Source organism: Sapajus apella, unplaced genomic scaffold (assembly GCF_009761245.1).
Source record: "Sapajus apella isolate SASKATOON/1434 unplaced genomic scaffold, GSC_monkey_1.0 scaffold153, whole genome shotgun sequence".
NCBI lineage: Eukaryota > Metazoa > Chordata > Mammalia > Primates > Cebidae > Sapajus > Sapajus apella.
This window is the reverse complement of record NW_022437093.1, coordinates 2,009,532-2,033,353: the sequence shown is the minus strand read 5'-3', so window position 1 is coordinate 2,033,353 and position 23,822 is coordinate 2,009,532. Positions and strand designations below refer to the sequence as shown.

The following is a 23,822-nucleotide window of genomic DNA, read 5'->3' as shown; positions in this document are numbered from 1 at the left end:
ATTCTGGGTCAATAAATGATAAGCACATCTATAAATTAATTATCATTACCCGTCATTTGCAACTATAAAACGTTATAATAAAGCAAAAGATAGTTGGGCAAAGATAGTCTAAATGTGGCGTATTTGTCAACAAATACCACTAGAACAACTGATACCTGAGAAGTTATCTTCCTGTAAATTCAAATAAGCTACATCAAAGGTTTATTTTGTTTACAGCAAAAGGAGCCTTGGTACATTTTTACTTTAAAGGCAAATCCTGAGACATGAGAATTCCAACCTAAGCAAGCAAACTTAAAATCTGAAACAATCTAGAATTGACAATGAGTACACTTATCTACTAAACTATTTAAACTTTGTAATTTATGGGAAATCCTACCAGCTACCTGAGTCTGGGTCAAAGAATTTCAGACAATAAAGAGATACATATTTTCATCTTTTATGATACGTACATATATAATTGGCATATATAGAGGTATATGTTACACACGCAAATAAATCATTTTAATCTACATCTGATAAACTAGAAGTTTGATAATGAAAGGCTACAAAAGTTCAAAATTAGACTTTATGTGGTGAAAATGACACACAACCTTTCTTGGGTAATTTAGCTAAAAGTACTATGCCAGTCTAATTATTTCTTAAAAAAACTTTCTGAGATCTACTAAGACCTTGGAAAGAACAGACTTCTGCCAGTCATGAGAGAGTAATATGTAATAGATTTATTCTCCCATCTCAGATAACTACAAACTGAACCATATATATGGAACAATGGTTTTCAGGTAGTGCACAATAGGTAAAACATGGCTGAGGACAGTTTTAGGGCCACCATGCAGGGAAAAAGAATGCAAATAGAGCTCAGTGGTCCCATTGTGTTGAAAATGTTGAGAATTTGAGAAAGCCCAAGCAGCCAGAATTTGCAAGGCAGAGTAACAGAGAAGAGAGAGGTAGAAGGAGGGGCTTCTCTAGAGTCTTCAGTTGAAAACTCATCAGTGTAGGTGTTTGAGTGTTATATAATAAAGAATTTGTCTTGCCCTCGTCCCAGGCTCCTGAGATCTACTAAGACCTTGGAATTCCTCAAGTGACAGTTATGTCTTTGTTATTCATTGTGAGCCCCTGGAACCATGCCTGAATTTATGCTAAGGAAGTAACTCCTAGGTAGTTTCCAGATGGGGGCTGGCCATGCTGTAAAGGTCAACCATGTGGCCATGTGCAGTGGTTCATGCATGTAATTCCAACACTTCGGGAGGCCGAGGTGGGCAGATCACCTGTGGTTGGGCGGATCACCTGCAGTTACCAGCCTGGCCAACATGGTGAAACCCTATCTCTACTAAAAATACAAAAATTAGCTGGGCATGGTGGTGGGTACCTGTAATCCTAGCTACCCGGGAGGCTAAGGCAGGAGATTCGCTTGAACCTAGTAGGCAGAGGTTGCAGTGAGCCAAGATCCCGCCATTGCATTCCAGCCTGGGTGACATTCCAGCCTGGGTGACATTCCAGCCTGGGTGACAAGAGTGAAACTCTGTCTCAAAAAAAAAAAAAAAAAAAAGGCCAAATTTGAGCCAGCAACACCAGCCTGAGTTCCTCCAGGAAGGAAACTGAGTTCAGTCATATGGCCAATGATTCTATCAATCATGCCTACATAATTTTAAAACTCCAATAAAATACCCAAACTTTGCTAAAATTCCTGGTTTGTGAACATACTCATGCACTGGGAGGGTGATTCCACAAAGAAGACATGAAAGCTCTGTATCAGGACCCTCCCAGATCTAATCCTAGGGATCTCCTAATTGTATCCTCTATAATAAAACTATAATCATAAGTATAGCACTTTCCTTTACTCTGTGAGGTGCTCCAGCAAATTACTGAATGTAAGGGGGTAGTGGGAATCCTTAAATTTGTAGCCAGTTGGTCAGAAATGTGGGTGGCCTGGGGAAGCCAGAACCTGAAACTGGTCTCTGAACTGAGGGCAGTTCAGACAGTTCTTGTTGTGGACTGTGACCTTAACCTGTGGTGCCTGGGCTAAGTCTGGGTAGTTAGCATCAGAATTACACTACTATACTATAGTGAAGAAACTACCCAAAGCTGGGGAATGTATTATTGATTAGAAGTAGGCAGAATAATTACCAGATCTCGCTCCAAGCTGGGAATAGCTCATACTTTCAATAGAGAGTGAAGAAACCTCATACTAAGCTGGTTTTTGAGAAGAATACTCAAAGGGTACTTCCTCAATGGTGAGACAAGATTAGCCCAGACTAAGGCTACTTTTGTCTGGACAAAATTTTTGTTTTTTTGAGATGGAGTGTTGCTCTGTTGCCCAGGCTGGAGTGCAATGATACAATCTCAGCTCACTGTAACCTCCACCTCCCAGGTTCAAGCGATTCTCCTTGATACGCCACTATGTCCAACTAATTTTTGTATTTTTAGTAGAGACAGGGTTTCACCATGTTGGTCAGGCTGGTCTCGAACTTCTGACCTTGGATGATCCACCACCTTGGCCTCCCAAAGTGCTGGGATTACAGGCGTGAGTCACCGTGCCCAGCCTCGTCTGGACAAAATTTAAAAGGCAAGACCTGAAGGGATCAAGCTGTTTCCAAGCAACTTTATTGAATCTCAGAATAAAACTTTAAAATACCTAAAAGAATGCAAAAGTATCTAGTAATCAACAATGTACAATTTATAGCCAGGCACGGTGGCTCACTCCTATAATCCCAACAACTCAGGTGGCTAAAGCAGGAGGATTGCTTGAGGCCAGGAGTTTGAGAACAGCCTGAGCAACACAGCAGGACACCACCTCTGCAAAACTGAAAAAAAATCAGCCGTATGTGGAAAGTGCTTATAGTCCCAGCTACCCAGGAGGCTGAAATAGGAGGATCTCTTGAGCCCAGGAGTTTTAGGCTGCACTGAGCTATCATGACACCACTGTACTCTAGCCTGGACAACAGAGTAAAAGACCCTGTCTCAAAGAAAAAAAGTAAAATTTATAACAACTGACATCCAATTAAAAAAATACAAGGCATACAAAGTAGAAGGAAAATATAATCTATAATAAGAGGAAAAAAATCAATAGGAAACACTTAGAAATAACAAAATATCAGGCTTAGTAGACAAAAATATTTTAAAAATACAAATATATTCTATATGTTCAAAAACATACAAAAGGCCAGATGAGGTGGCTCATGCCTGTCAGCCTAGTACTTTGGGAGGCTGAGTCAGGACTGCTTAAGGCCAGGAGGTCAAGACCAGCCTGGACAACATAGCAAGACCTTGTCTCTACAAAAGGTAAAAATAAAAATAATTAGCCAGATGTGGTGGCATGTGCCTGTAATTCCAGCTACTCAGGAGGCTAAGGCAAGAGGGTCACTTGAGCCAAGGAGTTTGAGGCTACAGTGAGCCGTAGTAGTGCCACTGCACTCCAGCCTGGGTGACTCAGCCAGGGTGACCCTGTCTCAAAAAAAAAAAAGAAGAAGAAGAAAACCAAATCAATCTTCTAGGGATGAATGTTTGCAATAAAAAAACCCCAACAACATTGGATGTGTTTAATAACATATTTAACACTGCTGAAGAAAGATTAATTTGAAGACATAGCAATAAACACTATCCAAAACGAAACACTGAGAGGAAAAAGACTGGAAACAAAAATGAAGAGAGTATTAGCAAGCTGTGGGACCTCAAGCAATCTAATATACAAGTATTTGGAGTCCCAGAGGGAGAGTAAGATATGGACATATTTGAAGAAGTAATGCTCCCAATTTAGCCAACCATTATGAAAAAACTATAAACCCACAGATCTAAGAAGCTCAATGAATCCAAAAGCTGAGAAATATGAAAACTACACTAGAGCTGGGTGCAGTGGCTTATGCCTGTAATCCCAGCACTTTGGGAGGCCGAGGGATCACCTGAGGTCAGGAATTCAAGATCAGCCTGACCAACATGGAGAAACCCCGTATCTACTAAAAACACAAAATTAGCTGGGTGTGGTGGCACATGCCTGTAATCCCAGCTACTTGGGAAGCTGAGGCAGGAGAATTGCTTGAACCTGGGAGGCCGAAGTTGTGGTGAGCTGAGATGGCACCATTGCAAGCCAGCCTGGGCAACCACAGTGAAACTCCGTCTCAAAAAAAGAAAAGAAAACTACACTAGAGCACATCATAATCGAGTTGCTTAAAATTATTGATAAAGTTCCACATGAAGAGTCATAAAAAAATTAGTGATAAAGAAAAAAAACCTTGAAACAGAGAAAAGACACATTACCACATACAGAGGAACAAAAATGAGACTGACAACAGATTTCTTGTCAGAAACAATATAAGCCAAAAATCCAGTAAAGCAACATCCCTAAGAAAACTGTCAATTAGAAATTCTTGGCTGGGTATGGTGGCTCATGCCTGTAATCTCCAAAATTTGGGAAGTTGAGGTGGGTAGATCACCTGAGGTGAGGAGTTCAAGACCAGCCTGGCCAACATGGTGAAACCCCACAAAAATTAGCTGGTCATGGTGGCATGCAGCTGTAATCCCAGCTACTTGGGATGCTGAGGCAGAATTGCTTGAACTCAGGAATCAGAGGCTGTAGTGAGCTGAGATCGCCTCATTGTACTCCAGCCTGGGCGACAAGCAAGACTCCGTTTCAAAAAAAAAAAAAAAAAAAAGAACAAAATTCTTACCTAGTAAAAATATTGTTCAAAAATAAAGATGAAGGCCGGGCACAGTGGCTCAAGCCTGTAATCCCAGCACTTTGGGAGGCCGAGGCGGTTGGATCACGAGGTCAAGAGATCGAGACCATCCTGGTCAACACAGTGAAACCCCGTCTCTACTAAAAATACAAAAAATTAGCTGGGCATGGTGGTGCGTGCCTATAATCCCAGCTACTCAGGAGGCTGAGGCAGGAGAATTGCCTGAACCCAGGAGGCGGAGGTTGCGGTGAGCCGAGATTGCGCCATTGCACTCCAGCCTGGGTAACATGAATGAAACTCCGTCTCCAAAAAAAAAAAAAAAAAAATAAAGATGAAATGAGAATTTTTTTCTGATACACAAAAGCTGAAAAAATTCATTACCAGCAGATCCATACTATAAGCAATGTTAAAAGGAAGTCCTTCAAGGTAAAGGCATTGAAAGTCTGAAAATTGCCAGGTGTGGTAGCTCACGTCTGTAATCCCAGCACTTCAGGAAGCCAAGGTGGATGGATCACTTGAGGTCAGGAGTTTGAGACCAGCCTGGCCAACATGGTGAAACCCTATTTCTACTAAAAATACAAAAATTAGCTGGGTGTGGTGGCATACACCTGTAATCCCGGCTACATGGGAGGCTGAGGCACGAGAGTTGCTTGAACCAGGGAGGTGGAGGTTGCAGTGAGCCAAGATTGTGCTATTGCACTCCAGCCTGGGTGACAGAGTGAGACTCCACCTTAAAAAAAAAAAAAAAAAAAAAAAAAAAAAAAAAAAAAAAAAAAAAAAAGACTCTATAAAACTGACTGTTTAAGGCAGAACCCATAACAATGCACTGTGGGGTTTATAACATATACACAAATTAAATACATTACAATCATTCCTCCCATAAAGACTAAGAGAGGAGCATGAATGTATACTGTACTATACATGATATGGTCTATTACTTGAAGGCAAACCTTGATAAGTTAAAATGTATACTACAAACTCCAAACAACCTCTAAAAAGACAAAATAAAGAGCAATTGCTAATAAGGTCATACTTAATTGCACCTTTCCAAAAGACATATTGAAGCCCTAAGCCCCAGTACAAGTCAATGTGATTTTATTTGGAAATTTGGTTTCTGCAGATGTCAGTGAGTTAAGCTGAGGTCACCCGGGTTGACCCTAATCCAATATAACTGGTGTCTTTACAAGAAGAGGGAAATTTAGAAATAGAAACACACATGGAAGATGACCATGTGAAGACAGAAGTAGATACTGAGTTATAATATCTAATGCTAAGGAACACCTGGGATTATCAGAAGCTGGAGGAGGCAAGGAAAAATCCTCCCCTAGAGATTTTGGAAGGAGTACAACTCTGCCAACACCTTGATTTTGGACTTAGGGCTTTACAACTGTAAGAGAATAAATATCTGTTGTTTTAAGCCACCAAATTACGGTACTTTGTTATGGCAGCCCTAGAAAACCAACACAGGCAATTAAGGAGATAAAATGGAATCAACAATACAAAGAACACAAAATTATTAAGAGCTGATGTTTATTAGTGTTAGTATATTTGTTTGACTCTAAGTGAAATGTACAAATCTTGTTTACATATAATGTTGCTTTGCAGGAGGCCTCAAGTTCCTTTTCACAACAGAGCCTCAGACAATCACTGCAAGCTGGCACTCAAGAGGCTTAGACTTACCATTCTGGAAGCATTACAGGAACATAGAGGTCTTTAGACAGTTAAAATTACAAATCCATGAGGCAATCAAAGTAAACTAAGACACTACAATACTTAACTACTCTTTTCTGTGCATTACAAAACTCAACTCAAAATTACACTAGTGTTGCAAGTTAGAGGTTTCAAATTTTACATATTCAAAATTTATAGTAGTTATTTTAGAATCCATTAGAGTCATTATCTGCCTAAATTGAAGAAATATAAAGAATCAAGTTTTATAGCAAGAAAAGTTGAACAATTATCATGATAAATACCTTGTTTGTGGGCCAGAACTTTGTGTTTGTGCAAGAATTGGAGTTACCTCTCGGCTATTTCCACTCTGTGAGAAGACAGACTTTGTTCCAGTTTGGCCGATTCTGGCAACAGACTGTAAAACATGAAAAGTTTAAGGTTTGTGAATTATAGGCTGCACTGTAAATGATAAAAGACACCACTACACTCCTATCAACATTTTCCCAATACAGGCAGCCATAATATACTGTCGCTTTAAACAAACTACGTCATTATTGTTAATTAATTATTGTTATATTAGTATAAACATTAGTCTATTTCCCCGTTTTAACCTCAGAGTATTTTTACCTCTATAATATCTTTTCATCTTTCACTTTTAGTTTCAAAGGCTAAAAATTCCCAGAAGTTACTCTTTTCATCTCATTGTGATCATCCTCCATTTACTACATACCTTCTCTATTTGGGGTTAAGCACTAAAAAATTTTAAGACAGTACAATTCTCAAGATTTATAACTTATCTTACTATACACAGAAAAAAATAATAATACAGTAAGATTTTATATTCCTTTGGCATTTGGTAACAGTTCTAGAGGAGTTCAGAGGAGTAGATTTAAAAAGAAAAAAACAACCATCCGATTACTTTCTTTCATTAATTGGTCTCTGTTCCCTTGGAGAAAAAAAAAAATCTTTGCTTGGCTCTTCAGTCTTCTCTAATTTATCCCCTTATTTCTATTCATTTCCACCATCTAGCTTATTTAAATGATCTATGACTATTTTATCAGTAAACTGTTTTTCCCATTTGGCTACCAGATAATTTTCTTCAAAACTTAACTGTTACCCTGATATCCTGTACATAATCCTCAAACTGCTTATTATAAATAATCACTAATAATCACTGTCTCATCAGATACAAAAACCTTACTTTAGCCTTTCCTGCCTTCAACATCACTGATCATGCCCTAATTTTTGAAACTTGTGTTACTTCCAAAACATTACATTATTTGTCCTGCCACTTAATTTGCTGGTCCTTCATCCTTCTACTATTTTTGACTCAAGTTTACTCTGCTCTCCTTAGCTACTCTTTCTTTCCCTAAAAGAGCCTGGTTATTTTAATAGCTTCAATTATTATTTCTATCAGCAGGTCACATTTTTTCCTCTATGAGTGACTTTCTACTGAATATTTTCACTTAACCTACCACCACTTCAAAATAAAACGTCATAAGCCTTTCCATTTCCAAACTGGGATCGCTACATTCATCCAAGGAACAAAACTTAAGTCAATTCTAGCCCTTCTTTATTTATCAAAGAACTATGTATACTGCATTCACTACCTGGTTTGATATTTTCATTTGACACTGCACACAGACCTACATGCATGACTTTTCTGGGCATGTCTTGTAATAGGGTAAGAAGAGAACGGGCAGAAGAGGATGCGATAGCAATCTTATTATTTGGGCACTGAAATCATGTGCCTACCCACTGCCCTAACTTGCTTTGGTTATTATGGCTTTTCTAGTTTTGGCCTACTTCATATGGTATGCTAACTACCATTTTGCTTTGCCATCTTCATAACTGTAATGTTTAAAACAATCCATACACTAACTACTTTGCAGTCCCTTTTAAGTATTCTTGGAGTTCTTATTATCACTCACTAAGGAGTTATTATAGAAAAATCTTTTTGCTGGGCATGGTGGCTCATCCCTGTAATCCCAGCACTTTGGGAGGCTGAGGGGGGTGGATCACCTGAGGTCAGGAGTTGAAGACCAGCCTAACATGGTGAAACCCTGTCTCTGCTAAAAAAACAAAACAAAACAAAAATTAGCTGGGTCTTGTGGGGGTGCCTGTAATCCCAGCTGCTTGGGAGGCTGAGACAGGAGAACCTCTTGAACCCAGGAGACCGAGGTTGCAGGGAGCCAAGATTGCGCCATTGCACTCCAGCCTGGGCAACAAGAGCAAAAAAACTCCATCTCAAAAAAAAAAAAAAAAAAAAAAAAAAGAAAAGAAAAGAAAAAGAAAAACCTTTTGCAGATTCTAAGGATGTTCACGAGTAAAACAGTAAAAAACAACTATAAGAAGAAACATGTTTCTATTAAGAGGCTATAACTGTTATTCACATATTAGTATGACTTGTTTAGCTTCCATTTCTTGAATATCTGTTAAGCATGGCAACAGGTATTTTAAATATAGAACCTAATTTAATTCTCACAGAAGATACCTTGTGTCACAGATGTGCTTTTAAAAAATGGTACTGGCCGGGCACGGTGGCTCACGCCTATAATCCCAGCACTTTGGGAGGCCGAGGTGGGTGGATCACGAGGTCAAGAGATTGAGACCATCCTGGTCAACATGGTGAAACCCTGTCTCTACTAAAAATACAAAAATTAGCTGGGCATGGTGGCACATGCCTGTAGTTCCAGCTACTCTGGAGGCTGAGGCAGGAGAATTGCTTGAACCCAGGAGGTGGAGGTTGCGGTGAGCCCAGATCATGCCATTGCATTCCAGCCGCCTGGGTATCGAGTGAAACTTCCTCTCAAAAAAAAAAAAAAAAAAAAGTACTTTGGCCTCTTTTGCCATATACCTATATAAGGGAACATTATAAAACAAGAGCCTCAGATGGGCAGTGACTCATGTTTATAGTCCTAGCACTTTGAGAGGCCAAGGCAGGAGGATTGCTTGAGCCCAGGAGTTTGAGACCATCCCTGGCAACACAGTGAGATCCTGTCTCTATTAAAATAAAAATCAAAAAATTAGCTAGGTGTGGTGGTGCACACCTATAGTCCTAGCTACCTGAGAGGCTAAGATGGAAGGATCACTTGAGCCTGGGAGGCTGAGGCTACAGTGAGTCATGGTCGCACCACTGCACTCCAGCCTGGGCAGCAAGGTGAGACCCTGTCTCAAAAAAAACACGCTACATGCTCATGAAACATGCTACAACATTTACTCTAAGTATACTACCAAACATTTTTCATTTTAAAACTATATATCCATGATCCACCATAAAAGTCTTATTATCAGAAATATCTGGCTTTACCTGAGCAATTTTTTTCCATATAATTAGTGTTATTAGAAAAACATATATACACAGTGGTGGGGACAAGTAAAAACTCAGGCAGATATAATTTCTGTTATTTATATTCAAGTAATATAAACAATCTTAATTTTTTTTTTTTTTAAAGGAATTTAAGGCCGGGTGCGGTGGCTCATGCCTGTAATCCCAGCACTTTGGGAGGCCGAGGCAGGCAGATCATGAGGTCAGGAGATCAAGACCATCCTGGCTAACACAATGAAACCCTGTCTCTACTAAAAATAAAAAAAAATTAGCCAGGGGTGGTGGCATGTGCCTATAATCCCAGGTACTCAGGAGGCTGAGGCAGGAGAATCGCTTGAACCTGGGAGGCAGTGGTTGCAACAAGCTGAGATAGTGCCACTGTACTCCAGCCTAGGCAACAGGGCGAGACTCTGTCTTCAAAAAAAAAAAAAAGGAAAATAAAAGTAAAAATATGAATACGCTTATTTAACTATATGCTGAAATAAACTAAATTTGTGAGATACACTTGAAGTCTGTCTCTTAAGATAACCAAGAAGTTACAACAATAATGACATTCTTTTATATTTAGATCAACAAATCTAAGGCAAAAGCAATTATATAACATTAGATTCTCCCTGAAATTACCTTTAAAAGACTGAAATGAACAAGTTGCTTTAATCAATACCCAAACTGAATTTTACATGGAAAATACCTTTTTTGAAGGGGCTCCGGTGGATGGCACGTCAATTACAGAAGGTGTATTAGTGTAGTTTTGTAAATAGGATCCATCTCCAGGACTTGGGGTTTCTAATGGCAAAATCCCAAAACTGAGAAGAGGTTGAAATCAAGGTGTCAAAAAGTCATCAAGGCATATATAAAGCAGCAGTATACTTAAATTAGAAGGTCTAAAAGGAAGAGAATGGCAAATCAGTCTTAGGGACGGTGAGGATCTGAGGGGCAGATTAAAAATATCTTAAAAAAAGATATCAAACAAGGAACTAAACTGAGCAACAACTACTGATCTCAGCAGATTTATTAGAAATAAAGAAGAGTGGCTTTATAAATCTAAGATCCAAATGATCAAATTACTTCAAATTATTGAAATTTATGGGATTGGGACACAACTATAGAGAAAATGTCTTTAGAGACCATTAGATAACTGTAACTCTCCAGAGTTGTAATCTCATGGTCATGCTATTTTAGTAGTTCCCTGGCCTCAGGACTCCATTCATAGAATTTGTTCTAGCATATATATATATATTTTTTTGAGACAGAGTCTCACTCAACATGTTGCCCAGGCTAGAGTGCAGTGAAATGATCTTGGCTCACTGCAACCTCCACCTGCTGGGTTCAAGCGATTCTTGTGCCTCAGCCTCCCAAGTAGATGGGATTACAGGTATATGTCACCATGCCTGGCTAATTTTTGTAATTTTAGTAGAGATAGGGTTTTATCATGTTGGCCAGGCTGGTCTTGAGCTTCTGGCCTCAAGTGATCTGCCCACCTCAACCTCCCAAAGTGCCGGGATTATAGGCATAAGCCACCATGCTCAACCCGTCCTAGCACGTAATTTTTTATTTTGACACTTTTGGATATGTATCCTCTGGGCTGAGTTCCTGTTTTTATATATACATATACTTCTCCTAATTTTGATAAAATATTTCATATTAATAGGTGTGACAGCTAGGCTCAGTGGCTCACTGTAATAGCACTTTGGGAGGCCACAGCGGGAGGATCACTATAGGCTAGGAGTTCCAGATCAGCTTGGGCAACATAGGAAGACCCCATTTCTACCCAAAATTAAAAAATTAGCCAGGTGTGGTGGCATGTGCCTGTAATCCCAGCTACTCAGGAGTCTGAGGCAGGAGGATCACTTGAGCTCAGGAATTTGAGGCTGCAGAGAGCTATGACTGTGCTGCAGGCTAACCTGGGTGACAGAGTAAGAACCTATCTCAAACAAAAAAAGGTAGGTGTCAAATTTCCTCCATGCTTTGGAAAAGAGCACTTTAACAGTAATCAATGGTGCCCTGATTATAACATTTCACGAGGCTCACTGCTATCCACTAATGCACAGCCATCAAGACAGTATCTTTTAACGTGTCTACTGTACTACCTAATTAAGGAATATTTAAGAGTTTTAATTTTTTCTCCAATATTTAATATCAATTTTTTTTTTTGAGCTGGAGTCTTGTTATCACCCAGGCTGGAATGCAGTGGCACGATCTCAGCTCACTGCAAACTCCGCCTCCCAGGTTCAACCAATTCTGCCTCAGCCTCCCGAGTAGCTGGTATTACAGGCACCCACCACTACGCCTGGCTAATTTTTTTATTTTTAGTGGAGACGGGGTTTCACCAGGTTGGCCAGGCTGGTCTTGAACTCCTGACCTCAGGTGATCTGCCTGCCTCAGCCTCCCAAAGTGCTGGGATTACAGGCGCTAGTGGGCTACCATGCCCAGCAATATCAAAATTTTTATCATGGGCTGTTTTTTACTTCATTTACTGAAAACAGAATGCCCTTGTTTCCATAGTGATTTAGAAGTTGCTGTTGTAGTAATGTGCGTCACTAAAAATATAAGTTACTAAAAGATCATTTAGTATTATAGCATATTTGAAATTATCTTTTGTTTGACTTACCTTGGGGTTAATGGGCTAAGAGCTGCTGGTCCTCCTAATAAACTTCGACCAGTTTTTGGTTTATTTTGAACCTGTTTAGATAATATGGAAGTTCCTGTTCCCAATGGCACAGTATCAGGTGAAATTACAGCTGAATCAATATAAGACACTGATGAATCTGTATTCAAGGAGTACTTTGAATTGGAAGATTCTAAATTCAATCTGTTTAATTCCTGAAACAGAAAATTTCTACCATGTCATTTACAATATATCATTTAGTTCAGCTCATTCTTTGTAGTTTTCATAATATTTTGAACACTAGAATGTAAGACACTTACAATTGTGTCCTGGGGTGTTTCCGTAAGAACTGTCTCAGGCTGTCTGTGAGATAAACTATGATTAGATACTAGTGTTGTGCAAGAGTTAGGCAGACAGTTGCTAAAGTTCTGTAAAGATGTTAGTTTAAATGTTTGGTCAGGATCTGGCTTTTCACCTGTGAAGACCAAAAAAAAAAAAAAAAAAAAAAAAAAATTTGTCTCTGAGGAAATGAGGAATAAATTTTTTTCAAGTATGCATAAATCAGTGGAAACAGGAAATAGGCCTTATCCAAAATTTTAAATTCTCTTGCCCACTTCTGTCAATCAAATTTACCCACTAAAAGCCCATCTATCAGTATATCATAAAAGTTTACCAGTAGGATAAAGCTGTAAATTTAGAAAATAAACTAACTACAAAAACACTAATTTTAAATATAACAAATCACAGAAAAATGCAGATTTCTGTGTTTGTTTTAAAGCTGAAAATAGCTGATGTCATTTTTCTCAAAGGAGGAGATGAGGTTGAAGAGTTAAAACCCATTATGTTTCATGGTAAAGGTTGAAGCATTTCTATGTATATAGATGCAACAATGTTGAAAAATGGTCCTTTATGCCTCCTAGGCCAAATATACTGAGAAATTCCATCCCTATACTCTCCAGGTTTTTGTAAGTTTCTGCTCCAGGCATTCTATTAATTGCATTAGAAATTCTATTAATTTTCTTTTTCAAAAAGCAATTTTGGACACATAATATAACCCATTCTAGACACGAGACACTAAAAGCAGATAGGCTAAACAGAAGAAACTACTGGATTTAATTTTTGTGGTAGAGTAATTTTCATTATGTAATTTTCAGTTATATGATTCTTGAAACATACATATGATTTTAGCTTATTTCTTATTCTCAATTTTAACAATCCTTAGTTTTGTAAAATATTTTTCTTGGGGACAGATGATTTGTATTGCTTTCCAAAAATTAAGAAGCGGAAAAAAGAGAAGACGAGATGGGAACCCACTCACCTCTCAACTATATCCACTTACCTATTTCACATAATGATTCAAAGGGAGACCAGAGGAAAGGATTTAAACTAAGGCTCTTTTGGTAACATTCTGATCCTTTGGCAAGCCGATCTGTTTTGCTGTGGAGAGAAACAAGTAGATCAAATAAGCTACAAACCCCAAAACTTCTATCATAAAGAAACTTTTAAGATAAAAAATTAGGTAAAAGTTACAGAAGTTCTGAGAGCACTCTTTGTGACGCTTCTCTAAATTACCAGTTTCTCCTATCTGCTAACCTCCAAATCAAGTGAAAGCAAACAGAACATTAATCAAAAGAAATGCTTACAAAATAAACTATCATCACCTTCTTGAATATTACCATTACTTTAAACTTCCTGTTAGATACTAGAGTTATTGAGAGAGATGTGAAAAACATCCAAATTCTTCAGTGTTAATTTTTTTTTTTTTTTTTTAAATGAGACAAGGTTTGGCTCTATTATATAGGCTGAAGTGCAGTGGTGTGATCTTGGCTCACTGCAACCTCTACTTCGTAGGCTAAAGCCATCCTACCTCAGCCTCCTGAGTAGCTGGGATTATAGGTGCGCACCACCATATCTGGCTAATTTTTGCATATTTTGTAGAGAAGGGGTTCTGCCATGATGCACAGGTGGGTCTTGAACTCATGAGCTCAGGTGATTCACTTGCCTCGGCCTCCCAAAATGTTGGGATTATAGGCATGAGCCACCACACCCAGCCATTTTGTACTTTTTATAGAGATGGGGTTTTGCCATGTTGCCTAGGCAGGTCTTGAACTCATGAGCTCAAGTAACTCACCTACCATAGCCACCGAAAATGCTGGAATTACAGGTGTGATTCCATACTTGGCCTCAATTTTTAATATAACCTTCCCAGTAGTAAGTCTGAAAGTGATTTAAATGCTTTAAATATAGCATATTTAAATGATCAGGTTTTTTTCTTTTCCAAAGTACAGGTGGTAGGTCTTTTTCCTCCCCTTCCCCATCAAGATCTATTTGTGGAGGTAGGTCTTAATGAAAACAAAAACTTATGTTTCTTTCTAAATCAGGTATATAAATGCTTACATTTGAAATCTGGACAATATTTCTGGGAACATACATACTTGGAAAAATCTGGGGATTATCAGAACAGCACTACTGTCTTTCTAGCTTTGTTTTGCGAGTCTGGTTCTGTTGCCCAGGCTGGAGTGCAGTGGCACGATCTTGGCTCATTGCAACCTCTGCCTCCTGGGTTCAAGTGATTCTCCTGCCTCAGCCTCCTGAGTAGCTAGGATTACTGGTCCACACCACCATGCCGGCTAATTTTTACATTTTAGTAGAGACAGGGTTTCACCATGTTGGCCAGACCGTTCTCGAACTCCTGGACTCGAGTGATCTGCCTGCGTTGGCCTCCCAGTGTTAGGATTACAGGCGTGAGCCACAGTGCCTACCCTCCTCCTCCCTAGCTTTTAATTAGGAAGATGGAAGGGGTTAGTGGCTAGTGAGACCCATTAGAACTTTCAGGTAAAAAATATAATTTACCTGGTCTGAGGTTCAAATGCTTCAATATCAAATGGAAAAAAATTGAGAACAGCAATTTTTCCAAAATTCTAGAGTTTTATATATAAAGGAACAGATGAAATCTAATGAAGATTTTCAGAAACCCTTAAATGAAACTATCAGGTAAAAAATATACATCATCTGTTTACGTGCGGAATTTCAGTATCACCTCAGAGAACTATGAAGAAGGTACCCGTGGGGAACCAGCTACTAGTCTGTCTCAATTACAAATTTTCAAGTGAGTAAAAACTAGAATAAGTGATATGGCAAAGAAAGTACTACCAGTTAAAGGATATCTAGCTTCCCACACTTGTATAATTTAAGACGAAAAACAAATGGATAAAGTAGGAAGTGGAAGTAGGATGCAGACTTTTGGAAAACATAAGTAAGTTTTATCAAAGTCTGTATCTAAGATCATTTAGATAAAATTTACCTCCCTCCCTCCCTCCCTCCCTTCCTTTTTTTGATAGGATCCTGCTATGTTGCCCAGGCTGGACTCCTGGCCTTAAGTGATTCTTCTGCCTCAGCCTCCCAAGTAGCTAGGACCACAAGTGCATGCTACCATGGCATGCTAAAAAAAAAAAAAAAAAAAAATTAGTGTTGTTTTGCTATGTTGCCCAGGCTGGTCTCAAACTTCTGGAATTACAGGTGTGAGCCACCACAATTAGCCTGAAATTTTTAAAATTTAATTGTCATAAGACTGGCATAATCACCTACAAGGGATAGAGCAGTAACTTAGAAATAGGAAATGAAGCAAGGGCATACAAAAAACTATTTGCTGAAACAGGGTGGAACGTGACAAACCAATGCTTGGGAACTTTTAACATAAGGCTAAGCAAAAGAAAATACACAGCCAGGCAAGGTGGCTCATGCCTGTAATCCCAGCACTTTGGGAGGCCAAGGTGGGTGGATCACTTGAGGTCAGGAGTTCAAGACGAGATCGGCCAACACGGGGTAACCTCGTCTCTACTAAAAATACAAAATTAGCCAGGTGTGGTGGCAGGTACCTGCAATCCCAGCTACCTGGGAGGCTAAGGCAGGAGAACTGCGTGAATCTGGGAGGGGGAGGTTACAGTGAGCCGAGATCACACCACTGCACTCCAGTCTGGGTGACAGAGTGAGACGCTGTCTAAAAAAAAAAAGTAAAATAAAAATAATAAATGAAAAATACAGTGAAATCTCATTGTTTGGGATCCTCAAGCTACAAATATGTCAATGACCATTTCTTCTATATTTTCTTCTTGTAGTTCCTAAGTAAAGCCATTCCGTCAGTCCTCAGTCGCTTCTTTAGAAAATCTCTGGTGAGAATTCCTTCTACAGAGATGACAACTAAATCTACTTTTCTGACTTCAAACTTACCTTTCCTCAGCCGAATGGGTGGTTTCATCTAGGTTTACTTCCTTATCTAAAGCTTAGTAAATTCAAAATCAAGTTCAGCTTTTCTCCTGCAAATCTGTTCTATTTCTGTGTTTTAAGGACACCGCTATTCTTACAAGTTCACAGACTCAAAAATCCTACTTAGGGATAGCACTGACTCCTCCTTCTTCTCTGACCTTCAATTCATAGCCAATCAGCAATGAAGCCATAATTCATGTATTTTCATTTTATTTCTGGCTTAAAGTTCCCTCTATTTTCACTGTTAGGATCCCTATTGCTTCTCATCTAAACCATCAATAGATCCCTAATTAATGTCTCACTTCTTCATCCTTCAATTCATGCTATTTAGGCCCCTTCTGTTTCATAATACTAACCACAGTCTGCCTATTTATCTTTTCATGCACTCTCTCTTGCAAGTGATTATAAGCTGTCTGAGAATGGAAAATTAGTCTTTTGTCATTTTTATACTACCTGTTTCCTATTTTGAAGTAGCCCTGTCCCCTTGCTTTGCTAGCAGAATGTAACATAAAACAGACACTTTTATTAATAATTTTTAAAGTTGCATTAGTGAACTGTATGAATTATTTACATGGCCAGAAAGGAAGTAGACAAACATTGATTAATTTAAGCCAAGACAAAATAATCTATTAGGAGAAAAATATAATGGAAAAGTTAGAGGGTAATCCTTTGTGATGAAAAGTCTCATTTCCAATACTATTTAAAATTATATTTTCTTTCTACATTAGTGGGAAAAAAAATCCAAATTTGATAAGTTGGCAAGGCTGATTTTTTTTTTTTTTTTTTTTTTTTTGGGACGGAGTTTCGCTCTCGTTACCCAGGCTGGAGTGCAATGGCGCGATCTCGGCTCACCGCAGCCTCCGCCTCCTGGGTTCAGGCAATTCTCCTGCCTCAGCCTCCTAAGTAGCTGGGATTACAGGCACGCACCACCATGCCCAGCTAATTTTTTGTATTTTTAGTAGAGACGGGGTTTCACCGTGTTGACCAGGATGGTCTCGATCTCTTGACCTTGTGATCCACCCGCCTCGGCCTCCCAAAGTGCTGGGATTACAGGCTTGAGCCACCGCGCCCGGCCTTAAGGCTGATTTTTATAATGAGCCATGATTTCATTAACAGACCATAAAACAGAAGAAATTTAAATCAAAATTAGTGTCTGCTAAGAGATTAGATACACACGTGGATAGATACACGTATAAATCATACAAGAGCTAACCAGGGAAGAAGTCTGGTGTGGAATTATAATAATCTAGCATGGGAGATTAAACTTCTAATTATTCGATAGGGAGATAAAAGGGGACAAAGATTTAAGAAAATTAAACTGCTAAAGTACTCTAAATTTAGATTGAAATTTTTATTAAAATTGAGTGATACAAAACCTAGCCAGAAGTTTCCTAAATAACTGGGGCAAAAAATATTATTTAAGTAGTATTGGGAAGAAATTAGTTAATTTAGGAACCAGACTTAGTATCAATTGCATGCTAAACATAGAAGTCTCATGTGCTGTAATAGATAAGAAGACTGAAAAATGTCTATACTGGAGATAGAAAAGAAAACCTAACACACCTTAGCTATAAAACCACATGTATGTACCTAGATTACTAGGTGCAATTCTGGCATATAATGGCTAAAATGAAAAGCCAGTATTGGGGCAGGGTTGTTCCACTTTTAATAATCTTGTAATCTTTACGATGAATAAAAATAACCCTTGGCTGGGTGCTGTGGCTCATGCCTGTAATCCTAGCACTTTGAAAGGCTGAGGTGGCAGGGCTGCTTAAGCTCAGAAGCTTAAGACCTTTTTGGAAAACATTGCGAGACCCCATATCTACTAAAACAAAAAAAAATATGAAAGAATCCATCCATATTCCTCTGAAGGAGAAAAATAAAACTTCCTTCTTCACATGTATGTATACATACACACACACATACCTTTCTGAGGACTTAACTGCATCTTTAAAAAACTTTATTAATGATTTTCCTTAAAATAATAATACACATATAGTTGAGTGACACATGACATTCTGTTCAATGACAAATCACATATGTGACAATAGTCCCATAAGATTATTTGTTTTTTTGAGATGGAGTTTCACTGTTGTTGCCCAGGCTGGAGCGCAATGGCGCGATCTCGGCTCACTGCAGCCTCCATTCGGCTCACTGCAACCTCCACCTCCCGGTTTTAAGCGATTCTCCTCCCTCAGCCTCCCAGGTAGTTGGAATTACAGCCGTCTGCCACCACACCTGGTTAATTTTTCTTTTTGGTATTTTTAGTAGAGACGGGGTTTCACCATGTTGGCCAGGCTGGTCTTGAACTCCTAACCTCAGGGGATCTGCCTGCTTTGGCCTCCCAAAATGCTGAGATTACAGGCGTGAGCCACTGCACCTGGCCCCCATAAGATTATAATACCATATTTCTACTATACCTTTTCTTTGTTTAGATTACAAACATTTACCAGAGTTTAGGTAACATGCTGTACAGGTTTGTAGCCTTGGAGCAAAAGGTTATACCATGTAACCTAGGTGTGTAGTAGGTTACACCATCTAGGTTTGTGTATATGTACTTTATGATGTTCGCAAATGACAAAATCACCGAAGGACATATTTCTCAGAACATATCCCCATCATAAAGTGATACAAGACTTTATAGCATATTTGTAATTTTAACTTTTTCTTTTTTTTTTTTGAGACGGAGTTTTGCTGTTGTTGCCCAGGCTGGAGTGCAATGGCACGATCTCGGCTCACCGCAACCTCCGCCTCCTGGGTTCAAGCAATTCTCCAGCCTCAGCCTCCCGAGTAGCTGGGACTACAGGCATGCACCATCATGCCCAGCTAATTTTTGTATTTTTAGTAGAGACGAGGTTTCACCTTGTTGACCAGGATGGTCTCGATCTCTTGACCTCGTGATCTACCCACCTCGGTCTCCCAAAGTGCTGGGATTACAGGCTTGAGCCACTGCGCCCGGCCTAATTTTAACTTTTTCTGTTTTTGAGACAGAGTCTCACTCTGTCACCAGGCTGGAGTGCAGTGGCATAATCTCAGCTCACCGCAACCTCTGCCTCTCCGGTTCAAGCGATTCCCCTGCCTCCTTCTCCTGAGTTGCTGGTACTGCAGGCACGTGCCACCATGCCCAGCTAGTTTTTTGTATTTTAGTAGAGACAGGGTTTCACCATGTTGGCCAAAATCGTCTCCATCTCCTGACCTCGTGATCCGCCCACCTTAGCTTCCCAAAGTGCTGGGATTACAGGCGTGAGCCACCATGCCCAGCAACTTTATTTTTTAAAACTTTACATTAGAATAATTTTAGACTTACATAGAACTTGCAGAAATAGTACACAGTTCCCATGTACCCTACACCCAGCTTCCTCCAATAATATCTGACATAATCATAGTACAATTATCAAAACTAGGAAACTGACATTAGTATAAAACTGTAACCCAGGCTCAACACAGAGGCTCACACCTGTAATCCCAGCACTTTTAGAGGCTGAAATCATGCCACTGCACTCCAGCCTGGGTGACAGAATGAGACTCCATCTCAAAAAAAAAAAAAGAAAAAAGAAAAAAGAAAAAAACCTATAAACCACAGAGCTTATTTGAATTTTAGCAGTTTTTACAAGTGTATATAGAGAACATCATCACATTTACAAATTGGTATAACCACCACTACAATCAGAATATAAAACTGTTCCAATATCCCTAAGAAACCCTAAATAGTTACATTCTCCTAACTCTAACCTGAGAATCACTTATCTGTTCTCCTTCACTATAAGTCTGTTAGATTAATGTTATATAAATGGAATTATATATTTAAACTTTTGAAATTGGCTTTTTTCACTTGCTGTAATACTTGTAATCCATCCAGGTTACTATACATATCAATATAGTAGTTCGTTTCTCTTTATTGCTAAGTGGTCCAGCAGATGGACTACTTCATCTATTTACTTATTGAATTTGGGTTGTTTCCAGTTTTGGGCTTTTACAAATAAAGTTGCTATGAACTCTTATGTAAAATATCACCTTACATTCCCTCCAGGAGTGTACAAGTAACCTTGCTGCACTGCATCCTCACCAGTGCTTGGTATTCTCAGCAGTTTTTATATTTAGCCATTCTAACAGGTATGTAGTGATATCTAATGGTGGCTTTTTCTTGCTTTCCTTAATGGCTAACGATTTAGAACATCTTTTCACCTATTTATTTACCATCCATATATCCTCTTGGGTGAAAGATCTATTCAATTGTTTTGCTTATTTTCTAATTGAACTGATTTTTAAAGAGAATTCTTTATATAGCCTAGATACAATCTGTGTTTATGTGATTTGCAAATATTTTCTCCCAGGCCGTGGCTTGTATGTATTTTCTTAATGTCATTTGCAAAATAAACAGTTTTGATAAAATTTACCAATTTTTTCTTTTATGTACTGTCATTTGGGTGTTATGTTTAAGAACTCTTTACCTAACCCTAGGTCATAAAGATTTTCTTCTAAACGTTTTATAGTTTTCTTTTTTACATTTAGATCCATGATTCATTTGAGTTAAATTTTTAATAAGGTGTGAGGTTTTAAGTCAATTCTCATTTTTTCTGTCTATGAATATCCAGTTGTACTGGCACCATTATTTGTTAAAAAGGACATCATTCCTCCACTAAATTGTTTTTCACCTTTTTCAAAAGTCAACTGACCATTCAAGATCCTGTTTTCAATTATTTTGGGTATATTCCCAGAAATGGAATTCTATTTTTAATTTTCTGAGAAACTGATTTTTTTTTTTTTACATATCACAAGATACATCTAATTTTCTAATTGTTTTTAAAGATTTTTGTGTACATATTCATAAGGGATACTGGCCTATAATTTTCTTTTTTAGAACAGTATTTGGTTTTGGAATCAAGAAAATGCTGACCTCTTGAGTAGGGGAGTATTTCTTGTTCTATTTTCTGGAAGAGATTGTGTAGCATTAGGGAAGAATTTTGACTACAAATTAAAGTTTCTTTCATAATTTTAGGATTACTCAGATTAACTTGTTCAGATTTCTACTTCTTAGGTGAGTTTTGGTAGTGTGGTTTATTAAGAAATTGGTCAATTTCATCTAAGTTGTTAAATTCATGTGCATGGAGTTTTTAGCATACACATCCTTTCAATGTCCTCAGGGTGGGTAGGTATTCCTTCTTCCATTCCTGATATAAGTAATCGTGCTCTCTCTCTTTCTTTTTGGGGGTCAGTTTTGGCAGTTTTACCAATCTTTCCAAGGACCAGCTTCGGTTTCAATGATTTTCTCTATTGTTTTTCTGTTTTCAGTTTCACTGATTTCTACTTTTTATTATTTCCTTCTTTCTGTTTGCTTGGATTTACTGTGCTCTTCTTTTTCTAATTTCTTATGGTAGAAGCTTAGCGGAGTTGAAACTATTCTTTAATAACAAACATTTAGTGCTATAAATTTTGCTCTAACTTTAGCAACGTCACGTTTTTAATGTCATATTTATTATCCCTTTCATTCAGTTCAGTATTTTTAAAATCTCCTGTGAAACTTCCTCTTCAACCCATGAATTATTTATTTATTTCTGAGATGGAGTCTCACTCTGTTGCCCAGGTTGGAGTGCAGTGGCGTGATCTTGACTCACTGCAACGTCCGCCTCCCAGGTTCAAGCAATTCTCATGCCTCAGCCTCACAAGTACCTGGGATTACAGATGTGAGCCACTGTGCCTGGCCTCATGAATGATTTAGAAGTATGTGGTTCAATTTCCAAATGTTTTGAGATTTTCTTATCTATATGTCGCTTTTTATCATCTAAAGCAAGTCTTTTAGACAGAGTAGTATTTATAATACTTCATTTTAGTTAATTTTCTAAAAGTAAAAATATGGTGCTCTTTAGTAATTTCTCCAACATTCCTTATTAAAACTTTGACAACTTTTTTCATAAATCGTCCACCCTCCAGTTTTTTATATCACTCCTCTCAAATAATTTGTAGTTTTCAAACATCTATTTTCCTTTGGAAGTCACTCTATAGGTATGACATGTTGTCAAATTTTACTTTGTCTCTTTTTTGAGACAGTTTCACTCTTGTTGCCCAGGCTGGAGTGCAATGGCGTGATCCCAGGTCACAGCCTCCGCCTCCTGGGTTCCCAAAGTGCTGAGGTTATAGGTGTGAGCCACTGTGCCCGGCCAAATTTTCCTTTCTCTATCAAGTCTTTCCTAGTTACCATTACCCCTCTTTTTAACCAGGTAGGACTGATTATTTTCTCATTTGAACAATAAACTGCTCAAATTTTATTGCAGAACTTTTTTTTTTTTTTTTTTTGAGACAGGGGTTTTTTCTTTTTTCCCAGGCTGGAGTGCAATGGCGCGATCTCGGCTCACCGCAACCTCCGCCTCCTGGGTTCAGGCAATTCTCCTGCCTCAGCCTCCTGAGTAGCTGGGATTACAGGCACGCACCACCATGCCCAGCTAATGTTTCGTATTTTTAGTAGAGACGGGGTTTCACCATGTTGACCAGGATGGTCTCGATCTCTTGACCTCGTGATCCACCCGCCTCGGCCTCCCAAAGTGCTGGGATTACAGGCGTGAGCCACCGCGCCCGGCAGAACTTTTAATTTGATAATAAAAACTAACTCTGAGTGTGGAAAAAGCAACATTTTGTTTGTTCCTATTCTCTCTCAATAATAACAATCATCAACACATAAGATTTCTGTGACCAAATGTGTGGTTTTTTTCCCCCAAAACACACCAAGCACCAAACACCAGCTGAATGTCCACTAATTCAATTCTGACACCATCTACCTGCAGACAGTCTCAAATCCCACAGGTTAAGGCTCAGTCTTCAAGACTAACCTGCCCCACCTTTAGACACCAGTCACAAGTCTGGGCCTTCAGAACTTCTGATCAACTAGCAATAAATTGGGATTCCCACAACCCTCTACTTAGGTTTGATGAATTTGCTAGAGCAGTTGACTTATTATAAAGGATATTACAAAGGATACAAATGAAGAGTACACAGGACAAGGTATGGGGAAAGGAGGGTGTGGAGTTTCCATGGCCTCTTGAGGCAAGCAACCTGCCAGGAACCTCCATGTGTTCAGTTTTCTGCAAGCTTTCTGAACCCTGTGGTTTCGAGTTTTTATGGAGGCTTCATTACTTAGGCATTACTGATTAAACCACTGGCTGTTGGTGATAATCTTATCACCAATCTAATGGTGGAACTTAATTTTCACCTCCTCTCACCTCCTGGGAGGCTGGGGCATGGGTACGAACAGTCCCAACCCTCTAATCCTCCCTTGGTCTTTTGC

The 23,822-nt window shown here is 38.8% G+C and overlaps 1 protein-coding gene across 11 annotated transcripts in view; it reads right to left on the bottom strand.

The window, feature by feature from the left end:
• CDC27 (cell division cycle 27) overlaps positions 1–23,822 on the bottom strand; it is a 69,150-nt gene that overhangs the window by 24,338 nt on the left and 20,990 nt on the right. For 6 of the 11 annotated variants that reach the window (XM_032265965.1, XM_032265968.1, XM_032265971.1 and 3 more), the window contains 5 exons: positions 13,617–13,714; positions 12,598–12,752; positions 12,281–12,492; positions 10,361–10,475; positions 6,644–6,756 (listed from right to left, as the gene is read on the bottom strand). In XM_032265965.1, coding sequence (XP_032121856.1) covers positions 6,644–6,756; positions 10,361–10,475; positions 12,281–12,492; positions 12,598–12,752; positions 13,617–13,714 — 693 coding nt within the window. Of the gene's footprint in view, positions 1–6,643; positions 6,775–10,360; positions 10,476–12,280; positions 12,493–12,597; positions 12,753–13,616; positions 13,715–23,822 lie in introns of all 11 variants that reach the window. The other 5 variants (XM_032265964.1, XM_032265960.1, XM_032265961.1 and 2 more) reach the window with 1 other exon arrangement.